This window comes from Vombatus ursinus, unplaced genomic scaffold (assembly GCF_900497805.2).
Source record: "Vombatus ursinus unplaced genomic scaffold, bare-nosed wombat genome assembly UNPS02014772.1, whole genome shotgun sequence".
Taxonomy (NCBI): Eukaryota; Metazoa; Chordata; class Mammalia; order Diprotodontia; family Vombatidae; genus Vombatus; species Vombatus ursinus.
The window spans coordinates 1505849-1530917 of record NW_020954550.1 but is presented as its reverse complement, the minus strand read 5'-3'; the positions used below and the strand labels follow the sequence as shown (position 1 = coordinate 1530917).

The 25069-nt window shown below is 37.5% G+C and overlaps 2 protein-coding genes across 2 annotated transcripts in view; one reads left to right on the top strand and one right to left on the bottom strand.

Moving 5' to 3' along the window:
* Positions 1–25069, bottom strand: part of IQGAP2 (IQ motif containing GTPase activating protein 2) — a 340576-nt gene that overhangs the window by 89445 nt on the left and 226062 nt on the right. Inside the window, exon 13 of the mRNA XM_027863404.1 lies at positions 18023–18186. Within this exon, the coding sequence (XP_027719205.1) occupies positions 18023–18186 (164 nt within the window). The remainder of the gene's footprint in view (positions 1–18022; positions 18187–25069) is intronic.
* On the top strand, positions 1531–14120 carry F2RL2 (coagulation factor II thrombin receptor like 2). Its single transcript, XM_027863405.1, has 2 exons — positions 1531–1782; positions 12248–14120. The coding sequence occupies exons 1-2, from the start codon at positions 1692–1694 to the stop codon at positions 13321–13323; spliced, it is 1167 nt and encodes a 388-aa protein (XP_027719206.1). The 5' UTR covers positions 1531–1691; the 3' UTR covers positions 13324–14120.

The window sequence follows — 25069 nt, the reverse complement described above, 5'->3', positions numbered from 1 at the left end:
ACAACCAGAGATGGCCTTTCTTGGGATACATTTCCAACAATAGAATTATTAATTGTCAAATACAAGGGTTACCTTGCTATGTTTAATATAATCATGAAGAGAGATGGGAACTCACTAATTTGTAGAAAGCATATCATGGAATGAACTTAAACACAGAGAGGAAGGAAAACAATTATGTTCTAATGTCTAAGTACTTAGTCACATAAACTGAACTAATTGGGACCATTCCAATTAAACCAAAATCTCTTGTGGTTTTCAAGTGAAATTCATCCTAAGCATTACTTGAAAGGGTAGGGGCAGCTAGGTGGCACAGTGGATAGAGCACCAGCCCTTGAGTCAGGAAGACCTAAGTTCAAATCCAGTCTCAAATACTTACTAGCTGTATAACCCTGGGCAAGTCATTTAGCTCCTATTGCCTCCACCAAAAGAAAAGAAAGAGTAGCAGGGTAAGTCAAAGGAACCTGCAGTCAATTATTAAATTTACATTGGAAACTATGTCCTTGTCATTACCTTTGTTTTCTAAACTACCATTATAAATGACTACATGATTATAAAATAGTATTTGATGTTCATTCTTCATCAATTAACTTTTATGTGTTTATAGGGTATGGAGGATTGGAATGGAAAGTGATATTCAGGCCACCAGATCTATTCACACAAGTATTAAATTTATATGAGCCTGAAGACATGGAACATAATCCAAAGTGGCCACTCAACTGCTGACTGTCATGAATATTCATTCCTAACATGAATAATTTATTTATATTATGCAGGTAAGAATCTAAGAATTAAGATATGGTGTGGTTTGGGAACATAGAGGGGGGACAAAAGGGGGAAAAAACTAAGCAAAACTATTAGGCATTGTAAAATGGAAGAAACACTGGATTAGGATTTAGAAATCCTGGGTTTGAGTCTTGGTTCTACTACTTAACAGCTATGTGACTGTAGACAAGTCCCAGAAGCCCAGTGAAGCAACCTCCCCCCCCCCCCCCCCACAATAAAACAAGGAATACTTTCTCAGAGTTATTGCAAAGATCCCATGGGATAACAGAGATTAAACAATTGGGTCAACTAAAACTTCGTGAAAATGCTGCATAGTTTTTGGTGCTGAGGTTGAAGATGCTAGGGAGAGAAAAGCAAGCTTATTTAGAGTTCCTAAATGAAACATATAAATTAAAGCCCAGTTATTATAAAGGAATTCCAGAGTATAGTTATCTTGATTTTTATCAAACAAGCAGTACTGAAATTATGGGACTAAATAAAACTAAGGGGCCAGCTCCATTTGCATTTTTAGCTTACTTCTATCATCATTATGTACAATTGCTCATAAATACTTTTATTGTTTATAAAAATAATTATAAATTCACATTTTAATCATGAATGGGGCACGTGGGAGTAGAAATCACACTTACCAATAATAATTTGTATTAAGTGAAAGTTAAGAGTTAAAATGGCTTTTTCTATGAGCAATTTAATATTTTCCTTGTTTGCAGAGGCTCAGAATGAGTCATGCATATTTACACATTTAGACGTGCTACACCCTTTTGCTGCGGAAAGCTACAGAGAACTTCACAGTGGTTCACAGCCCAGAGCACGCTTACAGAAAGAAGACTCCTAACATTTTATTCTCTGTTCTTAAATTATGAAATTAAGGAAAGATCTTCACCTTCCCTAAGAAGCAGAAGTATTTTATGAAGAGAACTCCAGTGATCAAAATGAAAATTCTCCTTTGGGCAACGATTCAACTTCTTTTCTTATCATCATCAACTCTGAGTCAAAGTGGTAAGTCTCTTTTCCTTAAATTGTGAGTTAACTTACATGAGAAATTATGGGTCAAGTTAACAGTTTTTCCTGTACTATAAAGATTTTAAGGGCTCAGTAAAAAGACACATTTCAATCTCGAAGTACTTGACTATGGTAAATCAACAAAAATACAGTTCTTATATGATCTCTCATATAAAAAGTTCCCTGTAAGATTAAAAAATGGTCTTATGCTATATGACTATAGTAAATATTTATATGTTGGTAGTACTGAGACATGCTTTGTGATCCAGTGAAAGTAACCTGTTGAATGCAATTAAATCAACTATCCTTTCTTTGTGAGGCACTTTTGGGTATCTGAGAATTGGCTCTGAAAAGTCCCCAAATGTGTTTTTTTTAATACTAATAAAACACTGATTCTTACACCAGCTTCCTTATGGTATCTGGCATATGTTGGGGTTGCAGGAGGGGTTTATAAAGGGCATTATGGTAACCAGATATTTAGTCATATGGCGTATCCTTAGTTAAGCAACCTGGCTGTTAAAAGTCGTCCTTTTATAATTATATTTTTCAGCAGGAAAATTGGTAGGAGGAATTTTAAAAAAAAATTTTTAAGTGCTGTGAAATGACAATTATTCTTTCTATACTGCCTGCCTATTAGGATATGATAAGAATCAATGTGTAATGTCATAGTTTCCTTCAAAATTAACACAGTATTAAAGATTTGTACCCAGTGACTCCTGAGCCACATGGAAGACAGGCAATGTGAATTAATTCATTTTCAAAGGAGTATTTCTCAAATGGGGAGTTGGAATCCCCAAAGCAGCTACAATCATATATGTGCTACTGATGAATCAGGAACATTTATTTTTTATACCCAGGCCTCTTTTTAGGAATAGTTTAAGCTGAAATGCTGAGGACAATTAAGCTACAAAAAATTTTGAATAGCTGTTTATTCTAAGAAGAGAAATCATAGTTTATATTTTTTAAAAAATTTAAAAGGCAGGTGAAGTTTAAAAAAAAGGAGAGAGGAATCAAAATGAACAAAGTTAGATAATTACTATACTTATCATTGAAGTCTATCAATGAAATAATCTATATCATGTCTTTGAATTGGTCTCATGATCCTTTTGCTGGGATCTTTTATCAAATGAAAACTTCTGAAACATTTTATCAATTTTCATACTTTAGAAAGTAGATGGATTAATCTTTAAACAGAAAGTATCAAGTATTGAAATGTATATATTTTACAAACCTAATTATAAAGAAGAAAAATATTAGGATAATCTAAACTGAACCAAACTAAATTGGATAATTTTAGGAAAATCTTATAAAAGGGGTGAGCCAACCCATTTATGAATACCATTACTGTTTATCATGGCATGTTTTTGGGAAAGTCACCATTATGTAAGCATAAGAATTGATTTTAAATTGTGACACATACTTTTTTTTTTAAACATTCCCTTATCCGGGACAATATTCTAGGATGTATGATACTATAAAATATGACTCAAAACATTTTGCACTGTCAACTTATTATAAAGAAACACTTTGTCAAAATCTAATGGCCTTTTTTCAATGTAGGTCCTGCCCACTAACCATGAGCATCCCCTAAGAGTCTGTCCTGGGCACTCTTTTGTTCTCTATACTATTTAGCTTTCATGGATTTAATTATCATCTCTCTACAAATCTACTTATCCAGCCCTAAATTCCCTACTGACTTCCAGTATCCCATCTCCAAATGTGTTTTGGACATCTCAAACTAGATGTCACACAGATGTCTTAACCTCAACATATCTAGCTGTGTACATATATGAATGTATATGTGCATGCATGTGTATGTGTGTGTGTGTATGTGGAGAGAGAAAGAATATGTGTATGTATACACACACACACAAAACTTGGACATGACCTCTATCTAGCAGGAGCAAAACCATATATGAAAACTTTTCCCTCATTTCCATTACCATATGAATACAGTGTTTTGGAAGAGGCCTAAAGTCTAATCTTGCACAAAATTCAAGGCAACAAGCATTTACTGCTAAGAGCTGGGGATAAAAAAAAGAAAAAAACCCAAAAAACGAGGAATTCACAATCAAATGAAGAGCTAAAATGCAAGCAACCATACATAAAATAAGATAGAGAAAGGATAAATCAGACCTTATCACTGAGGGAAGTCATATACATCCTGGAAGTCACATAGGCCTTCTGATATATATGAAGTATACACACACACACACACACACACACACACACACACACACACACACACACACACACACACACACACACCTCCTCACTTCTCTGATTTCCTTCTAGTCTCAGCTAAAATCCTATATTCTGCAAAAAGGTTTTCCCCTTCCCCCACTTAATGCTAGTGACTAGTGTAAAGGAATCCAGAAGTCATATGAAATGTATTAACAAGCTGAACAATTGCTTTTCTTTTAACAAGCTGAACAATTGATTTTGTGAGAAACCTTTATTCTGGGAGAATGCTAATCTTCAGGTGGTATGCAGGAATGGAGAAAAATCTATCAAAACAGCTAATAAAATTAATAGATAAAAAAGCAAAAAACTGAATAAGTTTACCAATTCATCTCATATACAGCTGTATTTTGGTTGCTACCTTGTTCATGCAGCAAATGTTTATACAGGGCCAACAAGGTGACACAGACGAGTCTTGGGACCAAAGTCAGGAAGACCTGAGTTCAAATCTGACCTCAGACACTTACTAGCTGTGTGACCCTGGGCAAGTCACTTAACCTCTTCCTCAGTTTCCTCATCTGTAAAATGAGTTGGAGAAGGAAATGGCAAAACACTCCAGTATCTCTGCCAAGAAAACCTCAAATAAGGTCACAAAGAGTAGGACACAACTGAAAAATGACTGAACACAACAGTATCTTCAGCTGCAAAATGGAGCTAATAATAGCATCTACTCAAAACGTTGTGAGAATAAAATGAGAAAAATCTGCAAAGCGCTTAGCTCCGTGCCCAGCACACAGTAGGTAGTATATAAATGTTAATTGTTGCTGTTATTATACATAATGAGCAAGAATTTGTTAAATTAAAACCAGATATTTATAGTACATACTTCATATAAAATGCAGGAAAGATATACTTTTTTTTTTTTTTTTTTTCATTTTTGGCAACCAATCCTTTCACTAGAAGCTCCAGAGAAGGATAGTGAACATCATGGAATGACTGAATTTCAGACCTCCTTTTTTCAAGTCATCCTCTGTACCAGGGGTTCGTAAGTCTTTTTGTGTCATGGACCCATTTGGCAGTCAGGTTAAGTCCATGGTCCCTTCTCAGAATGATGCTTTTACATGCATTAAAAAAACAAACAAACATAGGATTACAAAAGAAACTACATTTAAATAAAAATATAATTCCTGTTCTCCTCTAAGCTCACAGACTCTTTGAAATCTATCTCCAGATTAAGAACTCCTGCTCCACACAGTTCCCAAAGTGACATTCCTAAAGCCCATGCCTGACTATGCAAATGCCTCTTAGGGGAATTTACAGCCCTTCACATTCTTAGCATCAGGCCTACAGTAAGAAAGATTTGAGTTCAAATGTGGCCTCAAATACTAGCAGTGTGACCCTGAGCAAGTCACTTAACCTTGCTTCTGGCTGCCTCAGTTTCCTCATCTGTAAAATTGGAACAATAATAATACCTACCCACTCCCCAGGGCTGTTTTGAGGATCAAATGAGATATCTGTAAAGTGCTTAGAAGAGTTCCCAGTGTTCTCTCCCATCCTATGTTCCAGGCCTACTATGCATTATTCTACTTTGTGCACTCTACATGTTAGACAAACTGTACTGCTTGACATTCCCTGCACCTTCCTTCTTATCTTAAGATAGCTGTCTTTCACACCCTACTTCTTCAACATCACTTCTTGGTTTCCCTAGAAGCCTTCAATGTTCCCCTCCTGTATGGTCTTTTTGAGAGGCCTTTCCTGATTGCTCTGGTTGCTAGTAGGGGTATATGAAGTATTCAGGAAGAACCAGCAGCTCTGGTGTGAGGGCTTGCTAAGCCTTTTTCCAGGCTGCTCATCCATCTTTGGTGTCCACCTGGCACTCAACTCTCACCTGCGGTTTCAAGAAGCTATAGCACACGCAATGGGCACACCCCAGTAAACCATCTCTGCAGACATACCCAGGTTGGGGGTAATCAAAAGGCATCAAACACATTGGTAAATTAGGGGAATGTCTATCCCAAATATGTGAAGACTTCCCTCGGGGAAATGGGCAGAAGAGAACAATTTGTTCCAACGGCCACGAAGGTGGCTGGAGCAGGCTCTGTGGAGAGTTTAGAGCCTGGTCAGACATCCAGAACACCAAGGTTATCCATTGCCTCCCGGGTCACTATCAGTCATACTGACTTTTGTCTTGCCACTGGACTTCAATGATTCTAGAAGAGAATGAGGTGTAATTCTGCCTCACTTAAATCCAATCCACATACAAGTCAAGACATCACCCTATGACGTCATTGGTCCTCTTCAAAAACAAAGGACAAACAATGGTTGCTAGCAATCCACCCTCAAAGTTAGTTTTTAAACATTTAGTAAGTTTAGCAACATGCTAGGTACTGTGCTAAGTCCAAGGAATACCAAAAAAAGGCAAAAAATATCGTCCCTGCTCTCCAGGCAGTCTAAAGGAGCAGACAATATGCAAACAATCTATGGACAGACGGTATATAGACAGGGTAAATTGGAAGTAATCTCAGAAGGAAGGCATTAAGATTAAGGAGGACTGGGAAAGGCTTCTTGCAGAAGGCAGAATTTTAGCTGAGACTTGAAGGAAGCAATGAGGAGGGAGGGAGGGAGTTGTAGGCAGGGTCGACAGCCAGTGAAAATGCCTAAACTCAGGAGACAGACCATTGTGTGTGAGGAACTGCAAGGAGGATGAATACATTTTGTATTTATTTAGATGTGGGTATTTGGTTCAAGGAGAATAGAAACTCCCTGAAGGCAGGGACTGTATAACTTTTGCAGCTGTAGGAGTTACATAGCACCTAGCACAATACTTGGAACCTAGTAGGTACTTAAATGTTTGTTGATTCATTGCTCCCAGTGGAACTATACGCCCTTTGAGGGAAGGGATTGTCTTGGGTCTGTCTCTATGCCCAATGTCCAACACAATAATTTAAATATTAATAATGTTTAACAATTTTTGTTCATTGAATCATGCTAAAAAAAAAAGGGGGTGTTAGAGGTGATATAGTTCAACTCTTGTCAACTATAAGATCACATTTTTAGACAAGTAAAGGGAACTCCAAGGAGATTAAGGAACTTGCCATTATATTACCAGAGCCAAAAGTTACCCATCCCAGTACCTTCTCTGCCATGGAATATTTCTAAAACAGTCAAAACATGATGTGACTTCAAGGAATAGTAGTTTCTTAATTATGACCTCATATTTTTTATTCTAATTCTTTTTGTTTCATCAAGAATCACTTTCAACACCCTCTAAAATATCCTCTTATAAGAAAAAATGTTTAAGCAAAACCATCCGATAAAATGACTGTGACTGACAGAATATACCAATCTGCACACATAGACCACCACCTCTTTTGGAAGGAGGTATATTCCAACATCATCTCTCCTGAACAAAGACTGATTATTTCATTTGATCTATTACTCATGAAGTTGGTAACAAACAAACAAACAAACAAACAGAAACCCCACTAACACCCCAAAGAGACATCAATACAAGCAGTCACACCCTGGGGGAGGGGCGTGGGGTAGAGGCATTCTCACCCCTCCCTTTTAGGAGCCAATTTTTAGCCAGTCAGTTAGTTAGTTAGTTATTCATTCTTATTTACTTTCAATAAGAATTCTTAATTGTACTCTAAAATATGTACTCCAAAAATTGTACTCCAAATTCTTTAGTAGATAAGGCTCACTATGCTTGCCAATGTTTAAATCCTTAAATATTTAACTTCCTACCATTAAAAAAAAAATTAACTGTGTCAGAGTCCCAGTGGGGGGAAAATATTATACCAATGTAACAAAAATAACAAAAGGAAAAAATTTCATTCCAAAACCTTTCTTCTTCATTGTTAAACTACAGGAAAGATATCAAGGGCTCAGTTCTAGCAATTCGGCTATTCTTTCTAAATGCATTCCTTCAGTGACTTTCACCATTCCAATGGTGTTCATAGCTCCAGTCTATTCCCCTTACTCGTACTCAGGTTGACTATATCCAACTCCATATAGATTCATCTAGATACTCAGGTGGCATTGTGAACTCTTCAGTGTGGGCACTTCCTCTAGGATAGAATCCCAGTCTAGGTGATTTGTATCAATGTCCTTCCACAAAACCTCTACAGATTATGTACCCAATGCTCTGTAAGCTTTCTCCTGGTTCTCTTAATTATCTCAATGGTACTCATGTATAATGATAAAAATAGCTTGCATTTACATAATTCTTTGAGATTTGTAAAGCACTTTATACATGTCTCATTTGATCCCCACAACAACCATGGGAGGTGGGTGTTATTATGTTCTTATTTTATGGATAAGGAAACTTAACCTGCAAAAAGTTAAACTGTTTTCAGAGGATCATACAGGTAGTGCCTGAGGTGGTATTAGAACCTAAGAATTCCTGACTCTATCCATCATGGGAAAACTGTCAAACTCAAATAGAATTGGATCCTTGCGGGGATTAGAGAACTACAAATTAACATTATACTGTATTGTATTTTCATTTATTTTGTTAAACATTTCTCAACTAGGGCAAGCCACAAGTTTGACACCTCTGCATTACAGAATACTGTCTTTTTTGTTGTCCATTGATAAGATGTTTCCTTTTCAATACTTAACAAAACCACCTCCTTTTCTAATCATATGTGTGGTCATACATATATATATACATATCTATATCTATATATCTATATACTAGGTATTTCTTACACCAATTCTTGTGATCAAGACCACTAAGATATATGTAACTGTGTGTATTTATGTATGTGTATATATGCATATATATTACACTACAACCTGCTATCATTTGCCATATGTGTTGCCACTGTTTCTGTGTCATACATAATTCTGATTCTTCTGAGACTGAGATTCTCTATGACTTAAAATCATATTATATTATTTTTGTTATTGTTCAGTCATTTTTAGTTATGTCCAACTCTCAGTAACCCCATTTCTTGACAGAGATACTGGAGGGGTTTGCCATTTTCTTTTCCAGCTCATTTTAGAGATGAGGAAACTAAAGCAAACAAGGTTAAGTGACTTGCCCAGGGTCACACAGCTAGTAAGTGTCCGAGGCCAGATTTGAACTCAGAAAAATTAGTCTTCCTGACTCCAGGCCCAGCGCTCTATACACTGTGCTGCCTAGCTGTCCTATCACATTATAAGGAAAATGTTAAGAAATGAGCTTTTATAACAAGGGGTAGCTTAGGACCATTAAAAATGCCTACAATCTGGCCCTATCTTCTCCTATGCAATTCTGGGCCCAACTCACCATCCATCTTCAATCCTTATCCATTTTATGTATTTATGTACACATTCACTCATAATCAAGGGCTTGAGCATCTATCCATTCATTTGGACAATATACATTTGACATCACCCTTTTTTTTTTCTCCTATGAGAATGGCCTGATCAATCTCTTTGAAATAATTATGTATATCACTAAGGAGGCTTTGTAGTGGTCAGGTGTTTGGGATTTGATGCCATTGTGCTGTGGGATCTGATGACATTCATTTGTTATCATTGGCAAAAAAGAACACTTGAAAAAACCTTGCCATCCACGGGGAATCCTTTATGTCATAAATCAATGCCCTGGGTGAACATATGTCTCTGTTTTATGTTTTACTGATATTAACAGTCATTGAGTTGTTGAACAAAGTCATCTCCATGTTTGTTTTTGTCATAAAATCTTGCACTATTTTAACATGTATATATATATGCAAGAAATATGCAGCAAGAAACCTCATTTAAAAATAGTCTTTAAAAACTGTATTTTCTTTCATGAAATAAAATGTTTTTTAAACATTTTTAGACAACGTGGAATTTTCTCTTTTCATTCAGGTAATGATGTGACTAGAATGATATGACAGTCTGCTTTATAGGAAATAGGAAGTCTACAAAACCCTCCATGTTCCCTTGTCCTATTTACATCAAAGATATTCTTCTTACAATCATAGGTTATCCTTATAAAGGATTTTATAGAGATGAGAGAATAGACTCATAGGCTGGTATTTGCTGATATTCCCATCCTTTGGATTTTCCTTTCTTGAGATAACTTGAAAATCAATTCCTGAGTGTATTTAAAATTATGTTGCCTCTTCTTTATGTAGCGGAAAATATGTTTGGCTAAGTATCACTAATCTCCTCAGTTTTATGGTTTTGTTTTTTTTGTCATTGCTACTCACTTGTACAATCTATTGAGAGTTAGGAGTTCACAAAAGGTGACTCTACTATCATATTCATCAAAAACAAATTATGGAGAACAGACAAATAGATGTGAAATGGAATGGACCTACTGGCATTTCCATAATTTGTTCATTCATGTTCATGCTCTCCTTTACTGCTTTTTCACCATTTCTGTGAAACCTCCATCTTCCTGCCCAGTGTTTTAGAAACAAGTTTATACTCAGAATTGGGAGTTTTAAACTTGGAGTCCATGAACTGTTTTAAAATATTTTGATAACTATATTTCTATGTAATTGGTTTCCTTGGTCATCTTTATTTTATTCATTGATAAGCACTATCCTGAGAAAGAGCTTTGCCAGACTGACGGAGGTCTATGACTCAAAAAGATTAATAACTCTTGTTCTAATCCATATGGTCCTTGCCTGCCATGTCTGTCTACTTGGCAAGGAGATCAAATGTCTATTGACTGATACATCGTCTGGTTTATTTCAACCTTCCTACTGTTCAACAAATTGCACTAGCTACATTTTAAAAGAAATGGTGAAAGCAAAACATAGCTTTTATTTTTGTTTATTTCTCATCTTTTGTAGCCAAACTATATGCAAACAGTCTTGGGTCAAGAAGTCATAGATTATAACTTCTTTTCTACATCCTCTGCAATCCTAGTTGGTTTCTTTTCATTATAGTATTGTTCAGTTTGCCACAATGGTTTCTGTTCTGGTCTAAACCATTCCTGTGGTGTGGAGCATCAGAATATAGATTGTTTGTTTTTGTTTCTTGACTACAAACTATATTTTATAATAGTTTTTAGAGTACTGTGACCATTCTTGAAGTATTAAAGCACTTAGTTTAAAGACCTTTGAAGAATTTCTCTCCTGCTTTTTCATTCTCTTCAATGGATATTGGCATATAAACTTATATTGGCATATAAACATATAAATTTGTCTTCATGATGGACAATTTGCTTATCCTCTTTGTAAGCATCAAAAAGCAAGACATCTGGGGGTAGCGAGGCGGTACAGTGGATAGATCACTGGCCCTGGAGTCAGGAGGACCTGAGCTCAAATCTGGCCTCAGACACTTGACACTTACTAGCCGTGTGACCCTGAGGTAAGTCACTTAACTCCATTGCCTAGCAAAAAAAAAAAACCCAAAAATCAAAAAAGCAAGACATCCAAATATCTTATGAAATGATGCTTCTTGATGCCTTAGCACAAAGAATCAACTCTACCAATTCCATTATGCACACATTTCCAAGGAGAAACTATGAGTCATCCTTCCATTTACATGCAACATTTTTGGTGGGATGTCTTCTGGTTTCATTTATACCAAGAACTGTCATTGGGATACAATTCAGTTACTCACAAAATATGTCACCTCACTAGGTGATGGACACGAGATTGCATGAGAAGAGTTCCAAGAGATGAATTTATATTGGTAAATGGTCAAAGAATTATATTATTCTTAGTACCCTCTAATCCTAGTTGTGCCAGTCTCATTATTTAATAATATTATTATCTCTTTAATTTCATGCACATTCTCACCTCCTGATTAGATTATCCTCTCATTCCTTCTATTTATTTAAATTCTACCCATTGATGTGTTAAGATACATACAATCTCAACCTCCTCTAAGAAGCTTTTCTTGACCTTTCATGCCCACACTAATCTCTCCATCCTCTCATGCTGAATTGCTCTTACAGATCAGTATTATACACTTTGGCACTTAATAGCTTAACTATTTTGAATTTGTAAATTGTACTTAATTCTTAGTTTTGTTTCTCCAACTACCACTTTAAGCTCCTTAAGTATGAGGTGTATGGTCTTATATTTCATTTGTCTTTTGTGTCTTCTACACTAGGGAGCATTATGTCAGATATTTAGAAGGTAGTCAACAAATACCTGCTGATTAACTGAGCTTGAACAAGCATGTCTTAAAAATAAAACAGAAAAACAGTCACAAAAACAAACCTCACAACTATCACAACTGCACAAACTGATAGGTGATCATGAAAAAAGCTTTGTTTGCAAATCCAAAGCTATGACCTTCATAAGAAACTACTTGCTAACTTAAGTATTCTTTTCAATTATAGGTACAGATTATGACCCTGACAATGCTGGAGAATCAATCATAGATATCAAGACCTTTCGAGGTGCCCCCAAGAGTTCCTATGAAAAATTTCCTGATTTTGTTATAGAAGGGTGGACTACGACTATTCCAACTAAAGAGAAGTGTGCTATGGATAAATCAAGTGTTGTTACCCTCCGTGTAAACAATAACACCATAGGCTATCTGACGAGCTCCCTAAGCACCAAGCTGATACCTGCCATATACATAGTGGTGTTCTCAGTGGGTGTGTCAGCCAACACAGCAACCCTATGGATGCTTTACTTCCAGGTCAAGTCCATCTCAATGAATATCTTCTACATTAACTTGGCTGTGGCAGATCTCCTCTTTTGTGTCACACTTCCCTTTAAGATAGCCTACCATCTCTATGGAAATAACTGGCTCTTTGGAGAAGCCATGTGCCGTATGACCACCGCTGTTTTCTATGGCAACATGTATTGTACCACTCTGCTCCTTGCCTGCATCAGCATCAGCCGTTACCTGGCCATCGTTCACCCTTTCACCTACCGTGGGCTCCCAAAGCGCACTTACGCAATGCTCGCTTGTGGCGTGGTGTGGGCCACTCTTTTCTTATACATGGTGCCACTCTTCATAACAAAGCAAGTGTATTACCTGGACCAACTTGGGATCTATACCTGTCATGATGTACATAACACCTGTGAGATGATGTCACCCTTCCATCTCTACTACTTCATCTCTCTGGCCTTTGTTGGATTTGTAATTCCACTTGTTGTCATTATCTTCTGTTACACATCCATCATCCGGACACTTAAGGCCTATGATCAGAAATGGTTCTGGTATATTAAAGTGAGTCTCCTCATCCTAGTGATTTTTGCGATCTGTTTCACGCCAAGCAATGTATTACTTATTACTCATCATGTGAACTACTACAACAACCACATAGATGACTTATATTTTCCCTATCTCATAGCACTGTGCCTGGGCAGCTTAAACAGTTGTCTAGATCCATTCCTTTACTTCCTAATGTCCAAAATCACAGATCGGTCCAGTGCCTACCTGACGATCATCAAGACACCTTAGGGACCAGTAAGGAAAGATAACATCTATGTGTATGTGATACTGAGATATGTATTTCTAAGAAGTTTTGTTCTATGTATTGATATAAAGATATGTAAGGCTGCAGTTTCTGTATTCCACATACATACAACTCTGGCAAAAGCTAGCATTTTGTTAGACATATGCTTTCAGTATGTACCTGAAGTCCACTAGTGCAATGATGATATTTGAAGGAAAATCTACAGCCAACTTTGCATCAATAATAAAATCCATATGCATGTGAGAAGTAAAAAGATTCAGTTAGTTGATGATAAAGTGAATAATTATTGGTATTGGGAAGGATAGACTCATTATTATAAAAGTATGTTTTTGGTGTTCCTTCAGAGGGGCTAAAGCTGACAAAAAAAGCCCTTCCAGTCTGTCCTATTCATACAAATTCACCTTATTTTTTAAAAAACTGCATTTTTCCAATCTTCTATATGGTGTTCTGAATAAATGATCTTAGCTTGTTTCAAATACAAAAAAAAAATTCTATGGAGATTAACACGGAGTCCTATATACACAGATTGCAGGAATTTCATTGTGGGAAGAAGAGAAAAATATTAGATCTGATATGGTAGCTCATTTAGGTCCATAAAGAAAGGGTTTAAAAAAAATATCAGGATCAATAAAAATTATCAGGCTATAATATAGGTTAAATTAGATATTGGCTTAATTGGCAAATACTCTCTCCTAGTTAGAATGACAGACTCTTAGAATTAAAAAAAAAAACAACTTCATAGACAAGTTAGTTCAACCCATACCAAAATTTTAAAAATCCCGTTCAATAGTATTTCCAACAAGTTGTCATCCAAGCTTTGACAAAAGATTTCCAGTGAAAGGCAACTTACTACATTCTACCTTGAGATCACTGTAATTGTTAGGAAGTTTTCTTTTCAGTATTTTTTTTTAAATGGGGAAACTATTTTTGTGAGAAAATTTCAAATAAATATTTCTTACAGATATGATATATAGCTGCAAGTTGAGCCATAAATAGTAAACCTGGGCATTGGGGGATGGATACTAGGACAAGTAAATATAAAGAGGCTAAGACAAATTTTGCATCACTAAAGATGTTTGAAAGTAATAAGAAACATGTAATAACACTCAATATGTATTATATAACCAAGGATAAAGTAACTTTTAACTTGTATATATTTGGGAACCTATAAGTTATTTTTGATTTTTACATATGTATTTCATTAGATTCTTGTGAAGGATTTGAATAAAGATATCTACACATATAAGTCATTTACAGAAATGAAAAAAAAAAGGTAAAAGATTGCCCTTGCATAAGTAAGCAAAACCATATGAACACTATTGGGAGGAAAGCAGTTTGCACCTAGAGTCCCAGTGTACTCTGAACTTCTTTATGACAGTAGAGCTGAGACTGGATTTGAAGTCAGTTCAAATCCAGCATTCTGATCCAGAATGCTGACAGAACCACATTCTCCATTACGCCACATAGTTGCCTCTATAGAAAGGTATAGTTTATGATACCATCTTCCACTTATATCCATATCAGAAGCAACACAGCCTGTTTTTACATCAGAATTTTAGAAAGTTAGAACATAAGACCCTTCAGGGTGAGGATCGGTTTGTTTTCGCCTTTGATTCCTCAGCACCTAGTACAGGACCTTGTCTACAGAAGGCACTGAAAGGATGCTTACTGAATTTCGTTTTCTTTGGTCCAATGTGATTATAAAAGGTTGGGGGGAGGGGAGCCTCCACCTCACTACGCCATGTCATTGGTGTAGCAGAGCCAAGCAAACACTGCCAAGTCAGCAGGCTCAATCAATTTGATCAAGGCTGGAAGAGTATGATGAGCAAAAGACCCAGAAGTCATGGTGAAAGAGAAAGGGATGGGTGGTAGAGAGTGTGGGAAAAACGGCTTTAATTCAGGAAGGAATTTCACAGAATCCGAGAATCATGCAATTCTAGAACTTCAAGGATCTTGTTCAGGCCCTCTACTTGACCCCATGGACACTGCCCGTGGGGCTCTTTCTTGACAAAGATACTACAGTGGTTTGCTATTTCCTTCTCCGATGTGTTCCCATTTTACAGATGAGGAACTGAAGCAAATACAGGTTAAATGACTTGCCCAGGGTCACATAGCTAGTAAGTGTCCAAGGCCACATTTGAATTCAGATCTTCCTGACTCCAGGATCTTACAAAACATCTATTCTGACCCTAATATTTTAGAGATTTAATTAACTAGAGTTCTCCTAAAGAGGTTGCTGTACTTTGTATGCTTACTCTCTTATGTTAGTTTCTCTGGACAGCCGCTTAAGGACATAAATAAAGCAATTTCACTGGACCACATGCAGAAAGTAAAAAAACATATGGTCTGCTGGTTCCTTAGACAGGGAGGGGTGGAGTTGGAGATTAACAAAATGTCAGAGTGGGTCAGTGACAGACCAAAGACTTAAGTCTTCTATTGTTCAAGCCAGGTCTCTATTCTCATATTCCTCTTCCCTTAGGGCCTCTGAACATTACAGTGCCCTAAATCAACCAGACCTGACATTTTCTGAGAGCCTAACAGAACCGGGCACAACCACACAGCTCTGACAGTCTGAGATATAGCCTTGAAAATGTTTGAGGCTGGCAAAATGGGGGAAGAGGTAGGCCAGAAAAAGAGTGTTAGCCCCACCAATGCTATCTGCCCCCTACCCCAAACCAGCTCAGGAAGGAGATAAAGAGGCAAGCAGGAAGAGATAAGACAAGAGAGAATCATTCTCTCACTGGCCTCCCCCTCTTACTTCTTTCTCTCGCTGTGAATGATTTTCCCAAAGTCTTAGACAGGATGCTGCTTTCCCCTTTCTATCCATGGGCAATGGTCCCAGAATTCCCTGGATGGAGAAAGTTTCTGCTCTCTGGTGAGGCTACTTGTCACTTCCCTGCTCTAAATTCCCTGTCCAAATCCCAGGAGGAACAAAAATCATAAAAAGTTTTCAAATTTCCATATGTGGCTCAGTGAATCTGCTTTAGTAGAGTTCTTTGGATAATTCCACAGTCAAGTATGAAATGCAAGGTGGAACATATTAAACATCTTTCTCCTGCAACCCTGGATCATTCCAGAGCAGATCCTGTATCTAGGGCCTAGGAGGTGTGGTATAGGTCAAAACAAGTCTGGGTGGCCAATTGTTATTTGCTAAGAATCTTCTTCAGGTGCCTTTTGCTAGATTAAAAGACTTCCCTTTCTTTTCCCTTTTTTTTTTTTTTTTCTTTTTGGTGAGGCAATTGGGGTTGTGACCAGCTAGTAAGTATCAGGTGTCTGAGGCCAGATTTGAACTCAGGTCCTCCTGGCTCCAAGGTGGGAGCTCTATTCACTGTGCCACCTAGCTGCCCCGATTCATTGTTTTTTTGCACATTCTGAAGAATTCCTTAGGAAAGTATTTTATAGGACCATAGGATCATGACTAGAAAGAACCCTAGAAATAGTTAAATCCAACCTTTTAATTCATGACACAAATAGCTTAAGTAGTTTGCCTAAGGTCAAATAACCAGTAAGGATGTGAGGAAAGATTTGAACTGAGGACTCCAAGTCCATGCTGCCTCAGACTGGAACTCTCTGGAAGGGTCCTGGAATCCCTGCTTCTAACAGTTCTCGGTATCTCTGGAGTTGGATTGATCTCAGAGAAGACTCCTCGAGCAGCTGTAAGCCACTGAGACTATGTGCTCTCTGCTCACCTTGCTTCAACCTCTTATACTCTCCAAGGCTTAATGAGTATGAATCACGGGCATGGCATGGCAAATAACCACCCACTAGCACAGGTACTGGGGCTTTGAGGCTCCTTATAGGTGCACCACTGACCTGGGATATTGGTACACTTGGTTCACATGCTCAAAAATTCACTAAACCCTTGGGCAACCTTTGAGGCCATGGGGAAAAAGCAAGGAAATACTTTTAGATTTTGTACAAGCTATTCCCCCTGTCCAGAATATTCCCCTTCTAAGTCATAGAACCAAACCTTGACAATCTTTCAATGACTAGCTCAAATCCTCTATTTTCCATGAATGAGAAAGCCTAAACCTAGGGTTAACATTTTTGGGCATCATGTGACTCTTCCCTTTTTTGGCGATATGATGAAGCTTACAGATCTTTTTGCAAAATAATGTTTTTAAATAATTGAAGGAAATGCTAAATTTCAGTTAGAGGTTAGTGAAAAAAAGATGCTTTTTTTTTTTTTGCCCCATCCAATTTCATGGAATTGTTGAATCCATGGACTCCTTGGAAGTCTATGGTACTCAAGTTAAGAATCCCAGGCTTGTCTTTGACTTTGTAAATCAACATTACACATATTTTGGCACAGAAAAAGTATGGGGCAAATGTGAAATTTAAATTATATATGTCTTATCTACTCACAGTGAAATGCCAAGAATCTTATGAACAAAAATATTGCTTTCCTACCTCCTGCCCAATACCTGCCCTTCTTTTCTCCCCACCCTGAGCCAAGTACACTGCTAAGAAAAAGCATGGAGTTATCAGTCAATAACTGTTGAATGGAATTAGGAATGAACTAGTTCAGTATGATTGAGTCTGAGCACTGCTTCAACAGACCTACTGAGGGAGCCCACAATAAAAGAAAAGAAAGGACATAGCATATGTTAAGAAAAAGTTTTCTGGCTTTTTTCCAAAGGGCAACATTGCACACATAAGCAGCATGAGACACTTTGAACCTACCTTCCTTTTTTCTGATTTGGTATTAAACAGAATATCTTGATAGTGATAAGCATTGTCTGGGTTCACATTTCTCAATTTGGCAGCCGGTAACAACAGTGATTCCAGAGTTTTCTCAGGATTTTTCTCATCGATTGCTTTATTAATGAGCTCAATGGCAACATCTCCTAAAAAAGAGGAAGGAAGATGGTTCTACTGAGAAAATGTTAGTTTTCTTTAAAAATCACAGTATATTAGATGTTTAAATATTGAAAATTCCATTCCAAAAAGAGGAAAAAATGAAATTACACATCTATAGGAATGACAATTATTTTAAAATGAATATTCATTCCTTGAATATTACACAATCAAGGGCTGGAGAACTTAGGCCTTGGAAAGGACCTTTGAGATTGAGCCAAATCCATCCATTTTACATTGCAGAGAACTGAGACAATGAGGTTAAGAGGAGAATCCTGGTTTCCTGATACTGCCTAGTAAACTTTCACTTCATTTGACTCAATAAAAAGAAACAAACTGGGGGATATAGAAAAAGAACTAATACCTAACAAAAGGACTTTCCAGGTAAAGAACCAATTAAAACATTTGGGAATAGCCTCATATTAGAAATAAAATTAATTTGCTTTTCAAAAATATTACTATAACAAATGCTGGAAATTACATATCCATCCTCAATCACTGTAGAGACCTAATGGTTTATACCAAAGAATAAATTGGTATATTATGACCACTTCTGAGATTCTCTTCTATCTCACTGATCTGCATTCCAAGACTTATGATTACAGTGAGACAGAAAGCAAACAATGGACAACCCAACAGCATGAGAACTTTTGTTTCTTTTTATACCATATTCTGAGAAAAATCTAGTATTATGCACACGAATTGGGAGACAGCAAATTATTCCCAGGTTAAGGCTCATAGCCAACAACTTGGTACTAAATACTGCTAATTTATGGTATATATTTTTAGAAAAGAGGAAGTATCTCTAGTCTCTTTTAAAACAAAAAATGAAAACCACTTTACAAATATGAAGTGCCACAAAACAACCTAATTACTCTCAAATTTGTTTAAAGTGCTGCCCTCAAGATAAGCTTAAAAAAAAAAAACCGAGTAAGATCTTTTCAAACTAGTTGGCCTACCAATCCCTGGTAATACTTAAAGGAATTTAGGACCCAAGAATAAAGACATTAAAAATTAGCTACAATTTATAAAAGTATGATTTAAGTCTGTGAATATAAACAACTATATCATCTAAGATGCAGTGTGTCTCTCAAAAACAATGAGAACATATGTGAAAGTGCTTTGAAAAGTCTGAAGTGAGCTACACATATATGGCATGAACAGCACTTCACACAATAGAATTGATAACCTGGAAAGCATGGAACACTCCATCCTTCTGTTGGGTGCTTTTAACACTCCAGCAAAAGGGCTGTCCTTAGTGAATCAAGTCCAAACAAATTTAAGAATGCATTCCTGATGACTGATCACCTGGGTTGTTTCCGTCAAACTCCATGCCGGTTGGCTGCTGATTGAAGGTACCTGGTTAGGTTTTCTTTTTGGTGTGTTTCTAAAAATATGAGCTGGTGAGGTCACAGTAAATGACCTCACAGGAGCTGGGGGAAAAATTACCCAGAAGCCTCCTGGGCACACATACATCACTCCCTCTCTTTGTGGTCAAAGATAAAATTACCTCTTAAAAAACATTTTGGAAACCTCAGCTTATGGACTACTTATTTTAAGTAATATCTCATATAAGGAAATCCTAGTAAAATAATAATTCAGGCAGCTCCATGGAATTCACTTAAATGGGATTTATTTGAAATAGCATATATGTACCACAATTAACAGAAGACCTGTTTTGAAAGAAGTTGAGCAGAGAAATGAAAGATAGAAAGGAAAAAATCCACTTGCATATGCTACATGACTAGAAATATCCTTCTAATGATACGTGAACAGAAAAATAAGCTTTCTAGATGAAGGAAGACAGATGGACACAGCCAGGGAAATTTTCTTTCCAATCTCTTCTCTATTATATCTTCAGCCTATTACATTCCAGATTTAACATCTTTTATTAGTGATTTGGCCAAGGTCATATGGCTGGGTAGAATGTAATGTTGACAACAAGAGACGCTTCTTGTCCCTGGGCCTCACATTCCTTATCTGTAAAATGGGGTCCCTTCCAGCTCTATCTCATTGCAGTCTGTGATTGTAGACATATTCCTTCTTTAACAAATCATTGACTCAGTTTCCCCATTATGTTCCTTTGAAAGGGAATGTTACCCACCTGGCTATTCCTGAGTCTGGCTATGAGGTAGATTTGATACTGCATAGTTGGAAAACTGAATTATCTGAATCCAAACAGAGTTAAGGATGTTTTATCCTCTCAAAGTTGGGCCCTAAATCTAGTCCCTGCTTTATATCTGGGCCCTGCAGGTTTTTTTCTGTCAGATTTATGTCTTTCAGACTATGGGCCATTCACCTATATTTGGTAGCAACAGCGAGTACCAGCCAATGTTCCCCATCATTCCTGGATGCAGCCTGTGCTCGGTTCCAGTCAACCTCCTCTTTGGGACCCCCTCGAGGCAGGGACAGCTCTATACCCTTTTCTATCAGGAAGCAGTTTCAGAAGCCAAGACCTTTGCCCCTTAGTCCAAAAGAATTTGGGTCCCATTTATTTGAGGGGGGAATGATGGGGTTGGGATCTAGACCCCAGAAAGGAAAAGCCCTGGATTTTCCCACATGGCCAAATCTCTGGCATTCCCCTGAGGCTATAATTCCATCAACTATTGTGGCTACACCCAATCTCCCCTCCATTGTCTTACCTCCCCTATGGCCCCTGGCCATTTCCTCTCCCAGACAGATCTCCTCAGGCCCCTCCTCTCATCACCCCAAACTACTTGGCCACTCCTAGATCCCTCTCACAGACTTTATGTATATAAGATCCATCCTGTCTCCATTAAGATGCTGGGATTCTTATAATCTAGTTACTGCCTAGATTCTTACAATCTAGACAATAAGCCAATAGCTTACTAGTGTTCAGACTCCTTAAGAGTCTGCCCAATAAGACGGATGTTCTAATAAACCTTGTCTTTGGCTGAAAAAAAAAATTCAGTGACTATTAAGCATCATGATATGCTAGATGCTTTAGATTATACAAAGATCAAACCTACTCACAAGCAGCTTGCAGTCACAATGCATGTACATAAGTAAAATGACACGGAATATGCATTTAGAAAGAGATGTACAAAGAGGGAGGGATTATTTGTATCCTAATTGGGGAGTGGGATAGAAGTAGCAGGGCTGTGAAAAGAAAGAGCAAGTAAATTTGAGAAGGTTTCCTCAGAAAGGTCATACTTTGGTTAGACCTTAAAGAAGGGTTGAAAATGATTGGATGGTAGAGGGAACAGAAAAAACAAAGATATGGGGGCAAGAACATTTAGTACTGGATGAAGGCAACTTGACTGGTGCATGGTCTATGGAGTGGGACAAAAAGCTGGAAAAGTAGGTTAGAATCAAATCATAGAGCCTTGAAGGCTAAGCTAAGGAGTTTGGATTTCATTCTAAAAGTAGAGTGAAATAACTAACTTGTTTTGGGCAAATTAGCAAACATGATCAAAATTAATTTATAAAAACTAATTTGGCCATAGAATAGAGAATGCATTAGAGGAAGGAGGAGACTAGAGGAAGGGAGAATAGTCAGTATGCCATTACCACAGTTCAGATTAATATCCAGGATGACAGAGAAAGAAACAGAAAGGAGGGAATAGATGAAAGAGACACTGTAGAGTTAAAGATTAAAGAAGTTGACATCTGATTGGAGGCAATGGTCAACAGTGCTCCAAGGGTAACTGCTTCCCAAAGCTGGGCATTCAGCCCTCAGATTTCATCTAAATTTATCTTTGTCCTGTGTACCGTACACAACAATGACCACAGTGGCATATAAGCATTTAATAATGTTTGTTAAATTAGTGGTATATGAGAAAATTAAACCTGGCTAATGTTCATATGTAAGTACAATGAAATGTTATTGCCTTGCAAGAAATGACAAAGGGAATGGTTTTAGAGAAACCTGGGAAAATTTGTATAAATGGATGCAATGAAGTGAACAGAATCAGGAGAACAATTTATACAATGACTATAGCGTTCTAAAGAAAGTAAATATGAAAGAATTTGGAACTCTGACTACTTCAATGACCAATTTCTTGAGGAAATTGATGATAAATCATATTTCCCCTCTTCTGGAAGATCAACAATGGACTAGAGAGAGGTGCTGAATGAGACATGCATTTCGAGACATAGACAATGGATAAATCTGTTTTGCTTGATTGCGCTTATTTGTTACAAGGGAAAGTTTTCATTTCTTTTGGAGGTGGGGAAGGGGAAAGAGTTAAAGATAGAAATGCCAAAAATGAGAAAAGAAAAAAATGTCAATAAAGGATCTAAAGAACTTATAGAAGAGAAAAGGGGCAGGTTCAGAGGGAGACACACACAAACCAGATAGCTTTGAAATTAACATACTGAATTTATTACATACTTAAGAAAGGAAATATGCTAGATATAATGGAGATTTGTAGTCTGATAGTCAATTTACTTTTTCTTTCCTTGTGTATGAAAAGTTATTGTGTGTCAAATTGACACACCAAAATAAATAATAACAAATATAACAAATATAATAGTAACAAAAATGACAAAAAAATAAAAATTATTTAAAAGCCTTTTGCAGGTCCAAGAGGGGAAATGGGTAGAGGTACCATGAATAGAAAGAAGGCATCCAGAAAGAAAATAGTTTGTGTTGTTGTTCACACTGTCACACTGTTGGTAGTGCGGTGTGTGTGTGTGTGTGTGTGTATGTGTTTAGAGGGATAGGGAAAATGATGAATTTGATTTTCTTTTTTCTTTCTTTCTTTCTACTTCAAAACAATTTTAATGACTTTTCCCACTGTCTACATTGGTAGGGGCCATACCAGAGCTTAGTTACCCTTCTTCTCTAGTCTTTCTGTTCAGGGAGCATGAATGCCCCAGACTGAATGGGATATTAAAGCACTCTATGTGGATGCATGTGGACTGGAGAATGGGTTGCTCATGAACAGCTGGAAGGGCCAGACTGGTGTAGACAAACAAATGGAGGGACCCTTACTTCACCATACTGATTTTTCATCTGCTTTAGGTCTGACCCCCAGAGGCGTGCTCTTGGACATAGTCCTAGGGGATGGTCCATTCTCCAAGAAGCACCAGAGATCAGAGTGATTCTGTTTCCCCCTGGGTTACTATACAATTGCCTACTGAGCTAGCAACCATGATCAGCATCACAGTTTACTGCATGGGACAGAGTAGGAAGAAGGCTGCTCCAGTGCCTTCTGTGAAGAATGTACTGTGATGATGCTTTTAATGAAGGAATGAAAATGGCACAAAGCAGATTCCTGGGTGTCTGGTGGAAACAACATCATTCATGGGGAGAGGCCAAAGGTTACATTTAGAGGCAAGGAAGAAAGAAGGGAAGAATGAGTTTGATTTTCAACATACTAAAGTTTAGGGGCCAGCAAAATATTTCTGTGGAATGTCTGTCAAAAAGTTGCAAATACAGGTCTGGAGTTTGGGGTGGGCATCAGTGGCAGGAGCTGGAGGGGGAGGGACAGACAGGTCCAGAGATTTAGATTGGGCATCCACAAGCATCATGTTTAACTCAACAAACATTATCAAACACCTGTAGTAGTTGCTATGCAGAGATGGTAAGCCATAAAAGGAGAGAGTACATGAAGACCAGAAAGTTGAATATACAATCTTGGGGAATAGAGAATCAGACAGGAGAAGAGACAATGAGTGCAAAAGTGCATAAATAGTGAGAAACAGAAGCAATGATTATGGCCAGGAGAGCAGGGATGGTTACCAGCAGGAAGAGAAACTATGGGGAGTTTAGTGGTAAATGAAAGGTTCAAGGACACGTGATGGCCCCAGGACACTCAATCACAAGAAAAGGGACACCTAAATAGAATTTTTGGTAAGGGCACTCAGATCTTAAAAACCTATGTATTGATAATAATAAGAACAGCAAGATATTGAGGTAGCTTAAAGTTGGGAAAACCACTTTATATATACATACACACACACACACATACAGATCCACACACACAGATCCACACACACATACATTCATACACACACACACACGCAGACAGACAGACACATGCACATATATATTTCATATGAACTTCAAACAGCCCTGTGATATAGGCACTTCAGGTATTAAAGAGAGGCAGGATGATATATCTTGGCTCTCCACTTACTAATGTAACTCTGAATGAATCATGTAACCTCAAGGGTGGGTTGGTGGTAGGGCTTGGTTGCTTGACCAATAAGGTCCCTTTCCACCCTAAATCAGTGCCTGTGGATACACAGATAGTAAATGTTAAGAGAGAGGGGATCTGAGCCCAAGTCTTCCTGCCTGAGTCCAGCACTGAGTTATGAATACAGTAAAAGCAATTTGATGGCAGATTTCCAAAATTTCTTATGAATGGAGAAGTGGTAAGACAGCTGTACCATGCCCCAGTAGTGGAGAAAACTGGATACAAATTGGAAAAGAACAAAAATGAGACAACTGATGGAGCAGTACATTGGTCTGTCTACATTATTCGATATCAAGGTTTGGGGAAGAAAGCTGTTCAAATTCTGTGCAGTTCTCACTCATAGAAAGCTGCCAAGCACCACTTACCCTGATCAGGTCTAGAGCACCTAGACCAAGTCTGAGATGAGTGATCCTTGATGAAAAGATAAGGATGGATTCTCAGGCTCCATACCCATAAAAAAGGGCAAAAATATTCTGAACAGCTATTGTAGACTAGGTCAAGTATATCATTCTAAGAGAGATTTGGGAATTTCAAGGCATGAGAAGGTTAATAAGACTTAAAAATTGACTAACACCAAAAATTTCTTTAAGTGGGAAGGCATATTCCTTCAAAACCCACCAAAAAACAATGTAAATAAGTCAAAAGCATGAGGGAAAAGATGCTGTACAACCTCTGTGAATTCAGAGAAATGAAGACAAGTTGCCACTGA

Excerpts from the sequence above, each read along its gene's own strand:
- F2RL2 (XM_027863405.1), top strand. The coding sequence starts at position 1,692 with ATGAAGAGAACTCCAGTGATCAAAATGAAAATTCTCCTTTGGGCAACG. Across the intron at positions 1,783-12,247 it reads ATCAACTCTGAGTCAAAGTG|GTACAGATTATGACCCTGAC; the intron begins GTAAGTCTCTTT and ends TTTCAATTATAG.